The following is a 22,039-nucleotide window of genomic DNA, read 5'->3' as shown; positions in this document are numbered from 1 at the left end:
TCCCTTCCCTCATCCCGGCCCCACATACCCAAAGCGGAGGCGGGGGAAACGACTTCTCCCACCTGGAAGGTGAGCAAGCCTGGGGCAGGACTGGGTCCAGATGCGGCTGTTCTCCCCCAAGACTTCCCTGCTGCCTCTGGGACTCCCAGGAGCTCGTTTCTAAGTGGCTGAGGTCCCCCTGGCAGCCGGCCACCTGGCCCAGACTCCTACCTGGAATTTCTCTGACTTAGTGTAGATGTCAGCCAGATGGAGAAAGACCTTGAGAGGCTCGTTGTACTGCACGGCCCGCTCGAAGACCTTGGTCAGTGACCCCTGGGAGCCGTACATGTTTTCTAGGTTCAGCAGGGCCACCCACACGTTCAGCTTCTCCTGCTCCTCTCTGGAGGGAAAGCAGTCAGCACGTGAGCTCCATCATCTTGGCCAAATGAGCCCCCCACTGCCATCGGGGGACCGGAACTACATCCTCCTCCCCAGGCTCCACCCACGTCCTCAGTTCCCACCCCCAAGTGCAGGCCCCGAGAGGCCCTGTCCCCACTGCAGCTCACACAGAAGCAGGAACTCCGACCCCATGGCTGTGGGGTCTGGGGCTCCCCTGGTTTCTGCCTCCACTCCTGGGAAGGAAACCTACCAAATCTCAAACCGGCCTGAGGTCTGGACTGGAAGGCATCTGTGGTCTGAATCTCCCCCCAAACTAAGAGAATGATGCAAAGGAGCGCCATCCCTCTTCACTAGCCTTTGGGAAACCCGCTCTACCCTCTGCCTGGAACATGGTCACCGACATCGTTTTCGCCCAGGTACGTGGAGACTGTTTTCCCTCTTGTACTTCTGCTCCGAGTGGGGCACCTAACTGAGGGCCCATGCCTCGTGTAAATGTTACCCTTAGCTATCTCGGTGAAGAGGACTATAAAATATAAATGAGCAGATCTATTTCACAGACGGCACATCTCTGAGAGAAAGCCCGTGAACCCACGGGCGCCCGGTGGCAGCCACCCAAACTGCCGCCAGCCTGCCGAGGAGACGCAGCGCCCCCTGGAGAAAGACAGGGCCCCAAGGCAGGAGGGCACAGCCGAGACCTGAAGGAGATGGTCTTGAGCGCCCTCTCGGCCACGGCCCGGGCCTTCTCGATCTCCGTGGCCTGCAGGTGGAAGGCCATGTACTGCAGCCACAGGATGGAGCTGTTGGGGGAGCTCAGCACGAGCCGGTCGAAGTCATCTGCCGACTCCGGCTGCCGCCGGGGGTCCATCAGCGCCTCCTCGATGCGGGACAGCTCTTTCTCTGCCTTCTGCTTCTCCAGCTCCCTTTCCTTCCTGCTTTTCTTCTTCTGCTGTGGAAGGCAGAACACCAAGTGAGCAATCTGCTCCTCAGCCCCGGGGAAGTCTGTGGTGGAAGTCAGGAGCTGGCAGGGCAGCCCCCGAGCTCTGCAAATACTCCCAGCCTGAGACGGCCCCACCCCTCGGAAGAGACACCCAGGGTAGGACAGAGCACGGAAGACGGGCGCCAAGGGTCCCTGCAGAAAGGACGAAGCCCTGGAAAATACAGCACCGTGGCCTGCTCTGGCTTCTCGTCCTCCTCGCTGTCAGAGCTCTCTTCGCGAGGTGGCAAGGCCGGGGTCAGACTGTCCAGCTCCACATCCCAAGCGAAGCCGGAAGACAGCTGCAGCCGGGGTGCTTCTGCCGGCCTGGTCTGCTTCTCCTGGAGGATCACAGGCGCATGTGAAAAAAGCACTGAGCCCAGGCTGCCCCTGTTCTGCAGCCCCTTTCCACCCGGAGGAGCAGGGACTCCCACGGTGCCCAGAGACCTTTTCTCTCCTCCCACCGCCAGGCTAGGCCCCGGTGCACTGGGGACACTTTTAGGAGTGACATGAAAGCTTCCTTTGTAAATAAGTAGATTTAAGTAATATTTTTAAAAAGCTACATAGGCAAACACATATAAACGTGCAGGCATACAACAGCAGTAGAGCTAGGACAGAGGTATGACAGATGTTCCGAGGGTGGCAGGGATGCGACACCTGAAGTCTGGGAAGCCCTTCCACACCTGCCCTCAGTCCCAGTAGCGCTGTCCTCATTTCTCAGAGCAGGACACAGGCTCAGACGGACAAGCCTCCTTTCCTTTGCCCGTCCCCCCACCCCCCCCAATTCAATTCCGCTCCAGCTAATAAACATCGACTAGAATGGACTTTCACAGCCCACTCCGCAGGTGAAGCAGCAGCCCTGTTCTCAGGAGCTGATGACCAGCTGAGGAAACCAGGCGCCCCACCTCCTCCCATTTTACAGAAAATGAAGACAGGAGGGTGGTGCTGAGGACGGCCCAGCCCTCAGGCAGGGGAGCAGGGACTCCCTCCTGGGGCGGCCCTTCCCCCACATCCAGCGCCACTCACCTGGGGCCGCACACCCGTCTCCTCCACCTCCTCTTCTCCCTCCCGGTAGTACACTTCCACACCGCTGTCGTCCTCCTCGGACGGGGCAGTTCTCCTCTGCCTCTTGTTCCCGCTTTCCTGCCATGACAGGCGGGGACGACGCTGAGCCTGGCTTCTTCTCGCCCTGAGCGCCCTCTGCGGCCCCGGGCGGTACCCTCTCCCCAGCCAAACTCAGCCTCTCTCTGTCCGTGAGGCTGAGGCAAAGCGGCTGCCGGGCGGATTCTGGAAGGCTCTCCTTTTCCTGTGAAGGAGGCCATCCTCCCCGAGGGCCCTACCTGCTCACTGCCAGACTCTGGGCGCGGCCGCTTGCCCAGCTTCTTCGCCTGGGGCTTCCGGGGCTCCTTCTTCTCCTTGCTGGGCAGCTGTGCCCCCTCCTGACCCTTCCCAATCCTCTTCTCTTTCTGTTTCTGATTCTTCCTCTCCTCCTTCTCTTCTTCTCCTTTGTGGTCTCTCTCCTCTGCCTCTGTTTCCCTCCCCTCTTGCTTCGGAAGTGGCAGTCCCAGGGAGGCAGAAAACACGTCTGGCTTTCCAGTGTCGTCGGCGGGGATTGACAGCTCTACCAGGTTCTCCCGGCGGTTCAGGCTATGACAGGGAGACCAGACGAGCGGACCATGGGGACAGCATAAGGAGCACAATGGTCATAGCGAGGAGCCCACCGTTTCTGGGCCTGCCCCCACCTGCCTTGGAATCTGTGCAGTAATCTCAGGAATGATTTGCACAATTGCTTGGTAGAAAAATACAGAGGGCAGCTGTGTTATCCCTTCCTCCATCCCCAAAGACGGGTGCCTGTGCAGAGGAAAGTCTCCACAATTGCCTTTAGGAGCTGAGGTAGAAGGCTCCACACAAAGGGAGCTCATTCATCGTTACTTAGCACTGCCTAAGCCATTATGTTTACAGTTCACCTCTCCATCTCCACCCAGCGTTCCCAGAGAAAGAGGTGAGAAAGAGAGAAGAACACCTACCTTAGGACCTTGGCTGTGAGCAGCTTGCCTTCGGGGAGATACCTGTCATAAGGGGCATCCTTGGACAGGCTGTACTGGGAGACATGTGGGTGTTGGGCCAAACCTGTAACTGAGGGGCCAAGGCTGACAGGAGAGAGAGACAAGGGTCCTGTGGTCAGAAACACAGCAACAGAGTCCCCAGCCAAGCCTAATGCCTCCTCTCTCCCAGAGACTCAAGTTGTGATGAGGATTTAGGACAGACATAAGGTTCCTGGCACTCAACAAAATAAAGAGGGCTTTGTAAACTGGAAAAATCATCAAGCGTAATGAAGACATAATTGAAAGATACTCTTTACCCATATCAGAGAATCACAATGCACTCACAAGCTGCTAGAAAGACCAGAAGAAAATGAGGAAACAGAATTACAGCAGGGAAGGCTGTAACATCTGGGGGTTCACGGAACATTTACAAATCATGACCATGGATATGCCATAGTCTTTGTCAAAAACACCAAACAAGAGGAATTCAAAACTTTTTTGAAAGTATAAAAAGACTGGAGTTTAAAACACTGGTGGGAACACAGACTCTCCTTCCTTCATGATCCCTCCAGAGATGGTGGCCAGGGGCAGCAGCGGGCCAATCAAGACAGGCCCCGGGAGAACCCTCGGGGCTGGTCCACGTCCCCGGGCTCCGCCTCACTCACCCTAAGAGCACACCGGACGGCTGGACGGACTTCACGTAGCCCCTCAGGAGCTGCCCTTCCTCAATATCCTGGATGGAGTTAATCTCAGGATCTGTTATTTTGCTTTTCGTCTCCGGGTTCGTCCTAAAGGAATGAAAGGCTTACTACACATGTACCTCTGACCCCATTTCCCGACCCTCACCCCCAAATCTCCTGTGATAATCACACTTCGTAAGAACACGACTCTGGACCTGTCAGTAGGATATCACCATCAGAGCCCAGCCCTACCCTCTCCTGAACTCCTGTCAGCTGGGGACGGCTTTAATAGTAACAGGGAGAGGCTGAGCAAGCCAGAGGGAGGTTAAACCTCATACATTCATTTCGAACCATGACTTCAGGCCAATCCACTTCACGGCACACTTGTCCCTACTATGGAGCCCTGGGGGCTCCATCACCTCCCCTCACTAGGACCGCCATCTGGCAACTCTGAACACCACTATGGATGTTTGAACCTTTCTTTGGGAAACAACAGCCTGAGCAGACAGGTTCTTCTACAACTGAATGTCCTCAGCTTTTCTGGATAAAAAACGGGGCCGGGCATAAAGGGGGTGAGCAGGGAAGCAAGCTGGGAGGCCCAAAGCTCTGTGTCAGATCCACACAGCCTCTCCTCAGTCCTCTGGGGCTGGGGGGGAGTTCTCCCCCAATTCTTCCCCCAACAACACAGACACTCACCTGGACGATCGCAGTGACAAAGTCAATACAGGGCCTGTAGCGGACAGCACATAACACCTGGAGTGAGAGCAAAAGAGAAGGAAACGCTGGCGCCAGCCAGCACCTCAGGAGACTGGAGAGGGCCTCGGCTTCCTCTCCACAAGGCTGAGCAACAGGCGAGAGCAACGGCTGTGTTCATACTGCTCACAACCTGCTGAGGGACTCGGGACAAGTCCCCTCTCCAGGCCTCAGTTTACTAGTTCGTCAAGTAAAAATACTGCTACTTTCTCTCCTCACCCAAGAACGGTGCTGGGAGGAGGAAACAAGAGGATACATGCAAGCCCTATGGAAGGCGCACAGAGCCACGCGGTGAGTACTTAGGAGGTGAGACCAGCCCTGCATCGGGGGCTGGGAGGATCTGGTCTCGTGGAGAGAAAGACTCGGCACAGGAAACCATGACAGGGGGACGGCCTGGTACCACTGCCGACTCAGAGCAGTGGGTCAGAGGAGCCCATGAGGGAGGCCTGAGCAGGGGAGGCTTCTGGGAGGGAAACAGGGTTTACTCTTCCGGGGGGCTTCCAAACCCACCATGCAATGGTGGTGTCATTTATACCACCACGCAAGGTAGAGAATCTTATCAGTAGAAAGGATCTCAGCAACAATGTAGTCCAAATTCTCCCATGACAGGTGAGTGCCTTTTCTACCAGGGAATCACAGCCCTTAAAGCAGGAAAGGACCTGAAGGGATCATCTGTCTTTAGGCATTTAACCTATTATTCACATTGATAGACGAAGGAATTACAACTGAATGCTACTCATACATTTAACTACAATAATGTTATTTATTTATTTATTTTTTAAGATGTTGGCGGTACGAGTTTATTAATTAATTTATTTATTTATGCTGTGTGGGTCTTTGTTTCTGTGCGAGGGCTTTCTCTAGTTGTGGCAAGCGGGGGCCACTCTTCATGGCAGTGTGCAGCCTCTCACTATCGCGGCCTCTCTTGTTGCGGAGCACAGGCTCCAGACCCGCAGACTCAGTAGTTGTGGCTCACGGGCCTAGCTGCTCCGCGGCATGTGGGATCCTCCCAGACCAGGGCTCGAACCCGTGTCCCCTGCATTAGCAGGCAGATTCTCAACCACTGCACCACCAGGGAAGCCCAATAATGTTATTTTTTAAAAATATTTTGCTAAAAAAAAAAAATCACACCTGTATTTTGTAAGCCTAAATAAGCGAAGCAGAGATGATCTTGGGCTTCCCTCTGACTCATTCTTTTTCTCCTCCTAGGCCCTGGGCATTTTGTGCTCTTTAGCCCTGACAAGTGGTTGAGAATTTACGCAGGTGCTGGTGCCTGGGACACTCGAGATGGGAGGACAATTACTACTTTCCAGTCTCTGCCTCGTGAAGGTGTCTGCTCCACTGTTGGATAACTGTGGTTGTCAGACAAGTCTGTATTGTACAAGGCTGAAATATGCCTCTCCATGCTAGTTTATTCAGGCTATAAAATGGTTTTAGAGGTAGGTTCATTTTTGTGCACCCAAAATAGTTCATAAAGCACCCCCCAACTGCGAAAGGTCACTGCTGTCCTCTTGCAGAGAACACACACAGATCAATTTTGCTTTAATTAAAAAGATGAATGGTTCAATAGTAAAATGAGGAAGCAACTTGGCCAAGCAAAGCACAGAACAAATGTAAACAGCCAATAAACATGAAAAATGACCAGTAAGAGAAATTCAAATTAAAATGCGAGACCAATTTCAGCCTATTCAATGGCAAAGATTAAAAATTAAGAATATCCGGGCTTCCCTGGTGGCGCAGTGGTTGAGAGTCCGCCTGCCGATGCAGGGGACACGGGTTCGTGCCCCAGTCTGGGAAGATCCCACATGCCGCGGAGCGGCTGGGCCCGTGAGCCATGGCCGCCGAGCCTGCGCGTCCGGAGCCTGTGCTCCGCAACGGGAGAGGCCACAACAGTGAGAGGCTCGTGTACCGCAAAAAAAAAAAAAAAAAAAAAAAAAAAAGAATATCCAGTGCTGACAGGGGTGTGAGGAATGAACAGTCATATTTATTGTTAATTGAGATAAAAATTAGCAAAGTCCTTTTGGAAGACACTTTGGCAAAATGCATAACATTGTTTGACCCATCAATTTTACTCCTAGGAATTTATTTCACAGTTATACTTTCACTAGTATCCAAACATATGTGCAAAGATATCCACTTCAACATTATTGTCCATCAACAGAATTGTTTAAATAAACTGTGATTTTTAAAAAAACACATCATGCAATACTAAAAAAAAAATGTTAAAAATAAGGTAAAAGAACAAGGCTGATTTCGATATACTAGCACAGGAAAGAAAAAGTGTATGCTAAACTGCCGTGAGAAAAAAGCAAGTTGCAGAATAGCACATAAAATGAAATTCTACTATTATGTACGGGCAAATTATACCTATATATGTTAGAGTCTTGAAAGATAGAGCTCAAAGTATCTAATGGCAAAAAGTGGTGGAGAAAGAGAGGAGCAACAGCAATTTTCATTTTCCATTTTATATACTATTTTTTTCTGGTACAAAATCACACATCTATAATTAAAAGGAAAACAAAAACAAAAAAACCCCACCAATCCCACAGAGAGCTGAAAAGAGGAAAAGAACTCAGCCTACCTGACAATCTTCTGTGGGGTAAAGTTTTCCAGGGGCGTCTCTGAGTAGGAGTCACTCACGTGAAATATACTGACTCTTCCGATCTTCCCGAAGGGGAACGAGACGGTCAGTCCCTCCTTGGGAAGCACCTTCACCACGCGGCCCATGGCCACTTCCCCTTTCTCGAGCTTGTGAGGACCTGGCAGGAGAATGAACCAGATTCAGGGAAGAGGAAATGAGCCAAGAAAGAAGCCGAGACACTGGCCAACCAGAGTCCAGGGGAGGTGGAGGCGTCCGGACTCGGGCTGTCTAGGCTGAGTGGACCTGAATGATCACACAGACCCACATCACCATGCCATGTGGTCAAGAATACCAGGGCCATGTGGTGGACAAGCCTTTCTGAGAGACCAAGGAAAAACAACTGTGTAGGTAAAGGTGACTCAGACACAGGCCACAGAGCAAAGCCCCGAGAGAAAAACTGTTCCAAGGACATAGCCACCACACTAGGCTTTCTAAGGACTCCGAAACCCACGGCATCCTTCAACCTGGGCAATGACTGAAGACCTCTTCCCGACCCCTTCCTCCCCCTCCCTTCCCTGACCAGGTCCCATTTCATCACCACACCTATGAGTGAAAGACACAAGAAGGCCTTGGAGGAATCTGAGCCAACCACGGTGGCCTTCAGGGCCTGGCCAATCCGGAACTTCTTATCTGGATGTTTCAGAACCTGGAAGGGCAAGAAAATTCTTCTGATGTTTGAGGAAAGGCCTGTCATTTATCCAAAACCACAGCATTTAAGTCTGCATGGTAAGTATCTCCCACAGTACAGTTCCCTGTACCCACTGTGAGCACACACCAGACACTAAGTTGAATTCAGGGAGCTGGGGTTTCCTCTCCAGGGATCTCAGGCACACTGACCTTGAAGCTAAGAGAAGTGAGCAGTAAGGGAATTCTCCCCCGGATGTCTGGAGCGATGTCCACCTCAAGCCATTTCTTAACCACGTTGTACTGCGGAAAAAAAAAAAACAGGAGGAGAAATGGAATGGGCAGATACAAGCGTCTCTTCCCTTCCCTTCACCAAAACAGACTCTCCTAAAACCACAGGGCTCAAAGAGCCCAAAGCCTACATTTTCCCAAGGAACAGGAGCGTACCCCTATGTCCCAATGCCCCTGTCCAACCTCCACTTCCTGCAGGCTTCACTCAGAGTCTAGCTCAGAGCCTTTGCCAGCCCAGCAGAACATGCATCTCTCCTGGTGCCTCAGCTGATTAGGAGGCAAAAAAGGCCTCAGAGATATCCTCAAGCAGTAGGACCAATCCCACTGACCTCTGTCGCCTCCCCCAAACTCAGTTGTGCCCAGTGAACGTTAACCATCTTCAGGGACTAACATCTTATTTCTAAATCAATTTAGATTTTGCTATTGACACAGTGCTCTGCCCTAAATACACGCCCCAATTTTCAGGTCAACTCAACAAAACATTTATCAAGCAGCCACTATGTATACGGCATGAGAGTGATAAGTAAAAGCCAGGCCCTGCCTTCAAAGAGATTACAGTCTGCAAAGAGTAAGTCAAATGAGTATGCAGGAGCAAGCAACAAGTAAGAGCACAGTATGTTACGGGACCTTGTAGGAGAACTAGTAAGAAGGGAGGGTTATCTGTGCTGCACCTTGAAGGGTTGTAGGCAATAAGAATAGACAGTACTCCCAGTGTAGAAATAAAGACAAGAAGGGAAAAAAATAGAGGAGGTTTTCAGCATGACTGGTATACCAGATTCATAAAGTCTGATTATGAAGAGCTTAAACACCACTCTAAGGCATCTTGGGTTTATGAATGTCTACAGACAATAGGTAACTAAAAGGATCAAGCACCACAGACATACTCAGATACGTGCTCATGGAGGAAGAATCTGGCAGCAATGAAGAGGAATTATCCCTCAGGGTCAAGCCCAGACCAACCTTCTCTCTGATGTATTCCAACTGGTATAGTTCTCACTGATCCCTTCCCTTTACTCAACTCCTGTTCCTCTTGGGGTTAGAACACATAACCTGGCACCCAATTATATACTGTTTTGCACTGTTCCCGAACTTTATAAAAGGCAAGAATCTAAAATCCAACATTTTATTTTATTTTAAATAAAACATTTCTATTTTTATTTAAAATATTTGTGTGTGTGTCTTCTGATAAAACTTTATTTGTGGACACTGAAATTTGAATTTTACATTATTTAAAATAAAATAAAGAACTGGATTTAAAATCTTGCTCTATGATATATTTTTCTTTCCACTTTGTACAATTAATCTATAAATATGTAGAACTGTGGGTTGCTTGCTAGCTGTTTTGTAAGCCATAAATTTAGCTCCTTGATTAGACCAGAAGTTTTCTAGGAGCAGAGGCCTTCTACTGTCTTCTACAAACCAGCATGGCAGCAAACACAGAAGCAAAGTCTAGTGCAAATGGTCATTGTCAGTTTCTCCCCGTTTTCTTCTGTAAGAGGGACAGCATCGCATTGCAGGGCGTGCACTACTCACCTTCTTCAAGAAGCAAGTCACAGTCTGACCAGCCTGGTACTGTTTAATCTTCTCCAAGCGGCTAACAGAATGAGTGTTGAGAGCGGTGTGGCCATCCTTCTCCAGCTCACTGGTTGCAGAAAGGCAATGCAAAGAGTAAACCAACCTCTGGATAAGCTTCTAGCTTGAAACCATCTCCCTCGAGTGGCCATGGATTGATTTTACAGGACTCCGCTAACTCATACACACCCACCATGCACCACCCCCCGGCCATTTCTCTCCTTAAAGGGGAATGAATGTTCATAATACCTGCGTGAAAATTAATCCCTTCCAATTCACTCACCTAAAGCAGGGAGCCAACAATAATCTTTATAAGTATAGGAAACAAAACTATTTTACTTCTTTCAGTGCTTTAGCTACTGCTTTACAGTTTGCAGAACTGCTTTCACAAATAATCTCTCACTGAATGTGACAACACTCTCATGTGTGAATCAAGTAGGACAGACACTTTTTTTTTTTTTTTTTTTTTTGCGGTACGCGGGCCTGTCACTGCTGTGGCCTCTCCCGTTGCGGAGCACAGGCTCCAGACGCGCAGGCGCAGCGGCCATGGCTCACAGGCCCAGCCGCTCCGCGGCACGTGGGATCTTCCCAGACCGGGGCACGAACCCGTGTCCCCTGCCTCGGCAGGCGGACTCTCAACCACTGCGCCACCAGGGAAGCCCAGGACAGATATTATTCAACTCATTTTATGCTACAGACCCAGGAGTTGAAGTCAGAGTTCCTGATTCAAAAATCCAGTGCTCTGTGCCCTATGCTACCTCGGCATTATCACTTTCTTGATTCTCTTTTTCTTCTCAGAAAAGCAACAAGGAGATGCGGTCTGAAAGTTATCAGTCCACAAATCACTTCGAAGGAAGCACAGAATTCCCACCATTCCAACCAGCCCAGCTTACCAATTCAAATTTCTAAAACAAAACAGAACTCACCAGTAAAATGGTACAATACTGGTAAAACTGTAACGTGTAATAGCAAGTACTGGTGAATATAGGAACACAGGAAACTCATACACTAGTAAAGCTGAAACACACCCAGCAATTCCACCCTAGAGAAATCCCTGCACATGCGCACAATGGAACGAGTTCAAGGATGTTCACTGTGGCATTGTGGAAACAACCGTAAACGTCTTCCATCAACTTGAAAATATATACAGTTTGGCACAGGCACAGGATGGGTTACCGTTTTAACTCTAGGCCCCAAAATGGAGAGATGGCAAAAACAAAATTTTGAGTGAAGAAAACAAGCTGCAGAATATTAAGCACAGCATACTATTTATGTAAAATTTGAAAACCATACAAAATAATTTTTTGTAGATATATATATATATAACGAAAGTATAAAAGCAAGAGATGGATGTATGTCAAATAATGGAGAATTCATCCTCTGGGGGTGAAGGGAGAAGCCTGGGAAGGGAACATCTGTAAAATGTTATTTCTTAAAACACACACAGAACATCCATTTGCCTGGCACTCTAACAGATAACTAACAGATAATTTACATTCATTATCTATAATGCCTTTATACATATGTATAGTTAGGATAAAAAAATTTATTCACTCAATAGCTGATACGGGAATGCCTCTGTTATGAGCTGAATTGTCTCCCCCAGCCCCCCAAATTCTTATGTTGAAGCACCAACTTCCAACACCTCAGAATGTGACTGTGTTTGGAGACAGGGAATTTAAAGAGGCAATTAAGTTAAAATGAGGTGGTTAGGGTGGGCCTTAATCCAACACGACTGGTGTCCTTATAAGAAATTAAGCCACAACTCAGTAATAAAAAAACAAATAACCTGACTGAAAAACAGAACTGCAACAGACATTTCTCCAAAGAAGATAATACAAACATCCAAGTAGCATAGGAAAAGGTGCTCAACATCACTAATAGTCAGGGAAATATAAATCAAAACCACAGTGAGATATTAACCTCACATCTGTGAGGATGGCCATTATCAAACAGAAAATAACAAGCATTGGCAAGGATGTGGGAAAAGGGAATCCTTCCCTGTACACTGTTGGTAGGACTGTAAAATGGTGCAGCCACTATGGAGAACAGTATGGAAGTTCCTCAAAAAACTACCATATGATACAGCACTCCTACTTCTGGGTATGTATCTAAAAGAATTAAAAACAAGATCTCAAAGAGATATCTGTATATCCATGTTCATTGCAGCACTATTCATAATAGCCAAGGTGTGGAAACAACCTAAATGTCCATTGATGGATGAATGGATAAAGACAACATATATACACACAATGGAATATTACTCAGCTTAAAAAAGAAGGAAATCTTGCTGTATGTTACCACACGGATGAACCTTGAGGATGTTGTGCTGAGTGAAATAAGCCTGTCACAGAAGGACTGTGCAGGACTTCACTTATATGAGGTATGTGAAGTAATCAAACTCTAAGAAACAGAAAGTAGAATGATGGTTGTGAGAAGCTGGGGAGTCAGGGGGAAATGAATGGCTATAGAGTTTCAGTCATGCAAGATGAAAAAGTTTAGAGATCTGTTATATAAAAATATGCATATAGTTAACAATACCATAATGTATATCTAAAAAGTGTTAGGGCAAATTTATGTTATGTTTTTACAATTAAAAAATGTGAAAAAAGAGGAGATTAGGACATAGATAAATACAAAGAGGAGACCATATGAAGACACTGGAGAAGATAGCCACCTGCAAGCTAAGGAGACAGGCCTCAGAAGAACAAACCCTGCTGATACCTTCATCTCAGACTGAAAGCCTCCAGAATTGTGAGAAAATAGATGTCTGTTTAAGTTAAAAAAAAAATTAAAAATAAAACACAAACACACATAACAAGTATGTGTTACCTTTTTTCTTTTCCAAAAAATGATTTTAAACTGACTCTCTTAAAAAAAAAAAAAAAAAAAAGGTGGGCATAACTACATTAATGGCAAGAGAAAACTCAGTGACTAGCAGGAATTCCAGAGATACATGTAATGACTTCTGAACTGCTCTGCTCTCTTAACTTCCCCCCCTCCAAATGGGTAAATGAGCAGGTACCGTTTTATCTAGCTTGAGTGTCCCTCACCAACCCCGAACTCAACTCGAAGACACACGACATTCTCTTTGGGCACAAGAGCTCCATATACAAGTGGGAATGAAAATATGATGGCATTTTGTAAGTCAACACCGTCAATTAAATAAATGTTTTTCCTCCTGACTTCAAAACATGTATTTTAAAACATAAAGCATTTGAGAAATATAGCAACAATAGCAGTATGTTTATACTAAGTTTCTCAGGGGCCTTGATTAACATAAAATAATTAACAATACAACATAGGTGCGTGGAGGAGGGGGAAGATGTGCTAGAGTTTTTTACCTGTCCATCTGTCTATCTGTCGTTATAACTCTCCATCCTCCACCTCCTCTATGGAATGAACACATTTCCTGGCTTGGCCCGCACTGCCACTACCAAGGACCACCGCTATGGCTCACGCTAGTCTCCATAGACAGGAGGGTGGACCAGCACAGCAGTGATAGTTCATGAGAGGCTCCAGACTCTGAGGGTCAAGAACCATTCAGGATGTTAGTAAGTCTTCCCACAATGCTCACTGACTCACCCCTTGCAGTATTCATTAATTTAACATACCTACCCTTAGCCTGGATAAACACTACTTGACCTTAACCCTTAATTAAACAAGACATCCAGCCTCAGAGGTGAAGACACCACAGACTAAAACAACGAATATGAGGAGGTCTCTGTTTTCACGACAAAGGGACACAATCAAATCTACAAAACTAAGGAAACCACAGATTAAGCAAACAGGAACGTGTGCATCCACCAAATCTCATCATTCTGGAACTGAAGGGCTTACTTTCACATCCTTCAAAGGAAGCGTCATTAGCGTCCGGTACTTCAAGGTTCCAGGAATATTTCCCTACCTCAGACACAAGCCTTCTCAGAACTATTCCACTTCTACTCTGATCCCTTCAGGATGCTGACCAAACCCTATGCTCGGAAAGCTGCTTAAGAGGTCTTTCCATGACTTCCTAGGCACATAAGACTTACAACCTGGATGGATCTGGGCCTGACCCTGCAGAGGTTCTGGCACAGTCACGTGCATCTAGCTTCAGCCACTGATGGCCTATCGGTTCCTACAGGCTGGGCTTTTTAATGGGGGAAGCAGAAGCAGACAGGCCCATAGATCAACATGCTTGAGATCCTCTGAAAGAATGACCCCAGACAAACTGGCTCCACCACTTTACGGAACTACTAGTTCTACCAGTCCACCTAGAATCCCTCGTGGAACATCCCTCTGCAGAATCCACCAGAACACGACCTCAAGTCTCAGTCACCAAGCAGTGGTCTATTATCAAAGAACAGGCATTCTTGGCTACCTGGTGTTTATTTAGGGAATTACTGCGTTCTAGAAAATTAGGTTGAGAGCAAAAATGTTTCTTTTTGTTACATGCCAACAAGCAGAACTGCAATCAGCCTTTAAATTGATACTTAAACCCTGAATACAGCTTTCACGTTAATTCTCATGTAATCCCTCTAACCAGCTGTATGAGAACCAGACAAATATCCCTCCTGGAGAAAAAAAGACAACCTGGAGAGAGAGAGGCAAAATAAGTCACAACCCTGGCTGAATCAAGCCTAGAACTCAGGCTCCTGACTCCAAGCCCGGCGCTCCTTCCACAAGACCACCGGAGTCCCCCTTACCTTGGCCGAACACTCAGCTCCGGGATGGTTCGAATAAATCTGGGATGACTTATTGGGAGAAACCTGGAGAAACAAATAATGTCAAATCATTTCTCTTATTCTCTGTAACACCATAATCGGGAGACCAGAATTTCTAACTGCCCACCGCACCGAGCTTAAAAACCCGCCCACTCCACTGCCACACCGCCCAGTGGTAATACCAGGCCTGAGGGCTTCCATTCTCTTCGTTTGAGTAAATGTTAAGGAACTGGCTCATCTGATCTTTTAGGGTTGTCATATTAAACCCTGAAAAGAATTTTCCAACTTTTTCATTCTAAAAATAAGGAAATTGAGGTCTAGAGAGAACAAATGACTTACTGAAGATCCCACAGTTACTGAAATTAATATGCAAATCATTGGCTAGACTTTGAATTCTCTTTTTGGTTTTCTTACAGCAAGGACTTCTGCTGCAATAACACACTGTAACTAGATTGAAAGTAAACGAGTATAATTAAGGTATGCTGTGGAGGACGGATTATAGTAATTGCTGACACATACGGAGCAATAACTATGTGTCAGACAACACACCAGGCACACTCAGTGCTAGGTGTTCTCTCTTCCAATCTTTGCAATGGCCCTGCAAGGTAGTCACTACCATTACTCTCACTTTACAAATTAGGAAAAATAAAACTCAGAGGGCTGAGTAACTACTTAACTCCTGGTCGCATAATTTTAAGTGGTAAATCTGGAATTCGCCCCAGATCTGACTCTAAATCAACGCTCTTAACCACTACATTATACACCATTAAAAAATAATGACATACAAAAGGATTATTTGGTGAATATTTTGGTTAACTAAAAGAAAATCTAACGTATACACAACTTTTTGGAAACTGCCTCAGTTCCCATGCCTTCTCCCACGATTACCACCATCTCCCCTCAAAGCCAGTCCCTCCCCCAAAGCCTCCATACTTGAATGTCTTCATGTCTCTCCCGCCAATCACTCGGGCAGTGACCTTCTTCCCAACTTTCAGCTTGGCAGTAGGAGATGTGCCCACTGGAACATCATCTAGAATGTGGGAGGCATGGATGCAGCCAATGATGCCATCTTCCAGGGTCACAACCACATGGGTGGGCTTAATGGACTTGACGGTCCCTATGACCACGTCCCCAATGGACAGGGTGTGCTTCCTTACAGTCCCTAAAACCAGAGCTGGATCTACTTCTTCATCCTCGTCGACCGTCTCAGAGTCCTTCCGGGTCTGTCTCATGGTCCTCTTAGCAGCTGGCCCCTCAACGGCCAAAAGAAGACCTGTCACTCCTGGTTCTGTGGTCTGGAGGGTTAGGGAGACACCCTGTCCCACCTGCAACTTCTCTGAATCAAAGCGGAAGGTGTCGTTGAGGTGAGAGGTCAGGGAGAAAGCTGCTAGCTGGCCAGTCTCTACCAAGGAGGCAAGGGCAAAGGGTTCCTCCAAGTACTGCACAATCGCCTGGTGCTCACTGCCTTTCTTCAGCTGGAAAACAGAAAACCCACCATCCCTGCTTCTTACAGAGCACAAGGACTTGTTCCTCACCCACTGGGCAGGGTAGGTCTGGGAAAGTCCTCTGAGTCCAGGGGGCTCAAGGCTAATCTGAGCTGTAACAAACTAGCCTCCACTCCCTGGACCCAGCTTTCCCCTCCTGTACACTGAGGCGATGTGACCACACTCAAAGCGCCACATCAGGATCACCTGGAGTTAGCCTCCGTTTTGAATTCAGATTCTGAGATCCTGTCCTGGAACTAGTGAAAGCAGAACTTTCAAGGTGACTGTGACGCACAGCCAAGTGACCTCCAATGGTTCTCCAGCTTTAAGACACTGTGGTTCCCCCCTCTTGTCCTGCAGCTAGCTCTCCACCCAGTTTATTCACTCACTCAACAAAGACAGTCATTACTGAGAGCTTACTGTGTGCAAGGCACGTAGCCTGTCTTTCTCCAACATCCAACCTGTGCTCATGCCCTTACATGCACTAGCTTCACTCGGATGACAAAATGGGACAGGGACCTGCTAGAAAGCTTAGTGAGGGGTTAATACTGTTTTCTATTTCTCTTTGTCTCTCAAAGTCTTAAAATTATAAGCAACTGGAGGTTAAGGATTACATCTATATAATTCTCTGTAACATACCCTATGCGATTAGGGGATTAATAAGTACTTTAGACGATGACGAAATATACGCGTCATCCGGAGAAAGATACCAATCATTTTAAGATTTCCCTTGAACCCATTCTTTGCCCACACAAAAGTGGACAGAAGAGGGTGTTAGATGAGCAGCCTGGAGGTCAAAACTACCCACAGACATGTTTTGTTTGGTTCACATGATGTTTAAGAAGAAAAATAGTTTCCAACATTTCCTACATTTATTTCAAATAAAAAATCCACATTCTGCCTTCTCTTAAAATTCAAAGACTTCCCAACACTAGACCCAGATGTTCTCATGTGGCAACAGTGAGATGGAACCGAGTAGTCTCTGCTCCTCTGTGGCAGTGCGTGCACTCCGCAGTCTGTCAGTCCAGGTGTCGAGTCCTACTGTCACCACCCCCTAAGACACCTGGCCCGCTTCACTCATCCAAGCACCTGTTTGGCCCTAATCAGGGTGACCACGTGATTTACAGCCCAAACCACAGTGAAAGTCACTGCAACTAACAAGCACACCAGGGGAATTCCCTGGCGGCCCAGTGGTTAGGACTCGGTGCTGTCACTGCCAGGGCCCGGGTTCAATCCCTGGTCGGGGAACTAAGATCCTGCAAGCCACGTGACTCAGCCAAGAAAACAAAAACAACAAGCACACCAGGGTGACAGGTACACCTGGGAATGACCCAGACAAACCCAGGCACACGGCCACCCTGTCTACAGGTATCTGCGAACCATGTGGGGTTGAAGGGGTGTGTAAAACCTTTGAAACCATGGGAATGGAAGTCCTCAGTCAGCAAGCTTACCTTTTTAGCTTTTCTATTCACCAAATCGTGGCAGAGGGAAACATGTACTTCCAACTTCAACATATCAACATTTAAGACCACAACCTTCTTTTTCTGCCCAGATTCCACCTCCTGCCCTGCAGTGCAGAACCAAACACAATGTGATCACCCTCCTGGAGCAGGGGCGAAGGGAGACAGCATCTCTCCAACAGCCCTGCACAAAAAGGAAAAGTAGACCTATGTCCTAGGTTTATATGCGCTAGGGAAGCCAAGGGTCTAGCTCCCATAATTCACATTCAGGTTGTGTCAATTTATGCAACGTGGTATATAAAAATCTAGATTTACCCAAATACAACAATAAAGAGATTCATACCTAAACCTTCTTTAGTATGCTGCTGTCTTCATTTGCATTTACACAAGATGAGCATGCCAAAAATTTCTGCTGGATCAGCTCATCTATGTATTTGGAAATTCTGTACCCAGAAGAGGAAGCAACGGGCAAGTGGTTTCCCCTACAAACCATGATGGGCGAGAGAGATGCACTCACCTGCCCGATGATACTTGCTGGCTCTTAGGACCAGGCCGGGCACTGGGCCCTCACTGAACAGTACAGAGCCATCTCCCAACACCTCCTGCACCTCTAGGTCAAGGACCATCCCTGGGGTCATCTCAGCCAGCGTCTGGATCAACACAGAGTCTGCCAGAGACCCAAAGGAAATAGGGATTAACAAGATGAAATGACACTCACCATTCTTTTCCTTTGGAAATATGCTGACACATGGAGGACATTTCCAACATGGAGCGTTGGAACCACTACGAAGGCAAAATTGCTCTTGGTAAAAATGTCTGATATCCATGAAAATTCCCAGTACAGGCAGAGACCTATGCCCCTTGCTCACCCCACATGGCCATAATTCATGGAATAGCCAACGAATGCCAGAAACACATGCTTTCCTTTGATTTCGGAATTTTCATTCTTTCTGTTTGGAATCTACCCTCTCAAGGTTCTTATTCCCAAATCCCATCAGGGTTCCAACAAATCTACACAATGGTTCAAAGCTTAGTAGAGTCAGACTAATAACCCCCCCCCAAAGTCTTCTAGCAGGTCCCTGTTCCATTTTATCATCCACTACGCATCTGATAAATAAAGGAACAAAAAGTGAAGAAGTGAATGGATTCACAACAAACGCAAACCTGAGGTCACAGAACTCAGGGAAATTTTGATTCTGAGCTGGGAGGGAACTTCTGGGATACCAACTAATGATCTTTTATCTGAATCTGGATGACAGTTAAACAGGGATGTTCACTTTATAAATGTTTACTGAGCTGTACTCTAGAAGATTTGTGCACTTTATGGAGATCCCACTCCCATCAACAAAAGTTTACCCATATTTTTTTAACGTCGGGGAAGACCAACAACTCATGGGAACAGACTGAAGACGCACACGCCCCACCCCTGGCCCTCATCCTCCGCCCTCCTGCCCCCACCTCGGTTGCTCATGAGGCTGCGGACGCCCTGCCGCTCCTCCAGGCACTGGCTCAGGAGGAGGAGGCTGGTGGTGGCCAGGTCCCCCCGAGTGCAGTCCGACAGTCGCAGCGACAGCAGCATCCGCTGCTTCTCCTCATCCACGTTGGTCACCTTAGCAACCACCGTCTGCCCCTCAACAAAGTGGTCACTTGTGGAGGTCACAAACTTGTCACTCATGATCTAAAAGGGAAGAGCGGGCACAAAATGAAGAAAGGAAAGGAAGTCTCTATTAAGACAACCCACTTGAAACACCCAGAAAGAAGTGTGTGAGGCAGGAGATGGACCCCAGGAAGGTCCCCCCAGCCCTCTGAGCACAGCTCACCTCCCTTTTCGTGAAAACACAGGAGGCGCCCTGGCTGCCAACCCAGCCGAGAAGGCCCCAGAGCAACTCTCTGCACCTCACCGTGCATGTTTCTGGGGCCCTCCCCCCTCTCCCTTTGTTAAAATTGTTCTGGCAGGGGATGCAAATGGGACCTGCCCAGGCAAAACATCAGGGGAACACACCTACGGAAAGGACGAAACACTTATGAATTGTCTGTGGCAGGAATGAGCGATGAGCCCTTTGCTCACTACCGTCTTACACGGGCTTTGGTAAGACTCCTCCCCGCTCTGGGTGTCAGTTTATGCAGCAGGCCTGAAAGGGGGTTCAACTACGGGATCACTAGGATCTTTTCCAGTCTGAAAAGTCTGCTATCCAATGACCTACCCAATGCTGTAGCATGAAGTAGAAAAGGTGCCCCTTCCTCCAGGACACAGCCCTGAGCCAAGACTTACAGGCTGGGCAAGAGGACTGCAGACTGAGTCTCAGCTCCACTCCCCCTCAGCCGGGTGCCTCTGTGTCATGCCCCTGAAAATCTTTCAAGAGAATAGATTCTTTCCCACCAACCCTCAGGTTCCATGTCCCTGTTGTCTCCCCTCAAAGGCCCTTGTGCAGGGAGGTGAACTTACAGCTTTGGGAGCCAGTCCACTAAGGCCTGACGGGAACTGGACGAACACACCGTAGTCCTTGATGTTCTTCACAAAACCAATGAGCAGCATTCCAGGATGGATCTCTGAGAAGCTCTTGGGATCCTGGCCACCCTCTACTGCAGACACCAAAGCTGGCTTCCTGCAAAGGAGCTAGTGGCACTTCGTCAAGGAATGTTCCAGAAAGGGCAGATGAGCTGTCCATCTCTCCCATCTCCGTTCTCCACTCTACACCCTCTCTACCACAGTGATTCTCTAAGTGTGCAGACCAGCAGCATCAGCATCACCGGGAACTAGCTAGAGAGGCAAATTCTTAAGCACCAGCCCAGACCTACTGAATCAGACACTTGGGGGGCGCGGGGAGCAGGCTGTGTTGGACCAAGCCCTTCAGGGGATTCTGATTCACACTGAAGTCTGGGAATCACTGTTTCGTTCCTGCCCTTATTAACTCACCTCCAGATTACCGGAGGGGACCTAAGGGGAAGGCTCATCCCTGTGGTTTGGCAGCTGGACCGGCCGTGACACCATCCTCCTGCCTATCTTCACACTAACCAACCCTATTTCCCCTCCTCTGCCTATCTCCACTCTAAGGAGAATCGATTTTACATTCTGCAAGAAAGGAGGCAGTGTCTTCCTTCTAAGCGCCCACACGAAGACCGAAAGCAATATTCTGAGACCTATATCCCAGCAGAGGGAGGCGGAGGAGAGAAAAGAGGACAGCAGGTACTTATTAACTGTTCCAACTCAGGGGTGAGCACTGAGTGCCCCAAGAAGGCTGGACGTGCCACTGGGAGTGTCCTACTGGGCCTGAAGTGCCACGTGGCCCTCTCCCCAACACCCTGGGCTCCCCCTCTGCCCTGACCACCCGCATCTGCCAGCAGCACCTCGATCCTGCTCTAACGCCCACCAGGGGAACAGAGGCAAAGTGCAGGCTTGCCCACTGGTTTGGTCTGTGGAGGTATTTCTGCAGTCAGAGGGCCGACTTCTTTCCCATGGAGTTTCCAACTAAGAGCAGAGCCTGACCCGGAGTTCCCCAGCGCCCCCCGCCCCGCCGAGGGCCCACAGCTCCCACACCTCCACCTCTGCAGCCCCCCAGAGACCAGTAAAGGATACAACACGCCCCTCACCCTCGCTCAGACACAGGACTCTGTGAAGGGTGTCACCTGCCTGGAGCCAGCAATGCAACAGTGGGCCATTGGTGACGTGGTCTGACAGATGAGACATGGGAAGGAAGCCGGGGATGTTGTGAGGCAGGACAGCCACCTGCAGCCCATCTTTGGTCTTCTCCAGAACCTTCACATCCACCAACTACTCAGGGAAAAGGAAGACAAAAAAGAGCGCTTGTCTTGAGCAGAGAGCAACTCGTGCGGGTCAGGTAGAGATCAGAGGCATCGAGTATCTAGCACCAGGGATGACTGAGAGGTCGAGATCAGAGAAGCAGCTTTCTCCCACTCCCCACCCCACACTCCCAAAGACCCAACAGGCACACACACCCACACACACAGCAGGACCCATCTGGTGCTCACATCACTCCTCTCCCAGGTCCCTCCACTGGGTCCCAAAGGAAAGACAGTTTTGCAGGCTGGTTCTAGGGACCAAGAGGAAAGAGGGCAGCAGCACACTGCTGACAAGCCACACCGTAACCGCACCTTCCTTCCTAGACAGTCCATCTGCTCTGACACACAGCCCCAGAGTCTTATCTAGCTTCCTTGATCATCCCCCTGCATGGCTTCCAGCACCCCAGGTGTCAGTGGCGCCCTGCTCTCTACCACCGTAACTAAAATAATTTGTCTGGAGAAGTCCAGGTACCTGCCCAGCGTTAATGGCTTTTTTTTTCTTCTGACTGTGTCCCGCACATTCTTCCTTCGGATCACCTGACAGCTTGAAGGACAAGAGCATCCTCTCTTTGGATGGCTCACAGTTCAGCACTGCAACCTTCACCACCTGGTGAGAAACCACACCTGCTTG

General features: G+C 48.5%; 1 protein-coding gene across 2 annotated transcripts in view; it reads right to left on the bottom strand.

The window, feature by feature from the left end:
* Positions 1-22,039, bottom strand: part of PDCD11 (programmed cell death 11) — a 41,886-nt gene that overhangs the window by 2,244 nt on the left and 17,603 nt on the right. The window contains exons 14-33 of one of the 2 annotated variants that reach the window (XM_060126911.1): positions 21,881-22,015; positions 21,185-21,379; positions 20,054-20,224; positions 19,066-19,285; positions 18,125-18,274; positions 17,599-17,714; positions 15,597-16,138; positions 14,646-14,708; positions 9,919-10,027; positions 8,308-8,397; positions 8,014-8,116; positions 7,411-7,588; positions 4,773-4,829; positions 4,062-4,184; positions 3,379-3,501; positions 2,692-2,998; positions 2,378-2,494; positions 1,543-1,692; positions 1,074-1,324; positions 211-379 (exon numbers count right to left, since the gene is read on the bottom strand). In XM_060126911.1, the coding sequence (XP_059982894.1) occupies positions 211-379; positions 1,074-1,324; positions 1,543-1,692; positions 2,378-2,494; positions 2,692-2,998; positions 3,379-3,501; positions 4,062-4,184; positions 4,773-4,829; positions 7,411-7,588; positions 8,014-8,116; positions 8,308-8,397; positions 9,919-10,027; positions 14,646-14,708; positions 15,597-16,138; positions 17,599-17,714; positions 18,125-18,274; positions 19,066-19,285; positions 20,054-20,224; positions 21,185-21,379; positions 21,881-22,015 (3,369 nt within the window). The remainder of the gene's footprint in view (positions 1-210; positions 380-1,073; positions 1,325-1,542; positions 1,693-2,377; positions 2,495-2,691; positions 2,999-3,378; positions 3,502-4,061; positions 4,185-4,772; positions 4,830-7,410; positions 7,589-8,013; positions 8,117-8,307; positions 8,398-9,918; positions 10,028-14,645; positions 14,709-15,596; positions 16,139-17,598; positions 17,715-18,124; positions 18,275-19,065; positions 19,286-20,053; positions 20,225-21,184; positions 21,380-21,880; positions 22,016-22,039) is intronic. The other variant, XM_060126912.1, reaches the window with a different exon arrangement.

This window comes from Lagenorhynchus albirostris, chromosome 16 (assembly GCF_949774975.1).
Source record: "Lagenorhynchus albirostris chromosome 16, mLagAlb1.1, whole genome shotgun sequence".
Lineage (NCBI taxonomy): Eukaryota > Metazoa > Chordata > Mammalia > Artiodactyla > Delphinidae > Lagenorhynchus > Lagenorhynchus albirostris.
The sequence above is the reverse complement of the archived record's forward strand: the minus strand, read 5'-3'. Positions and strand labels throughout refer to the sequence as shown.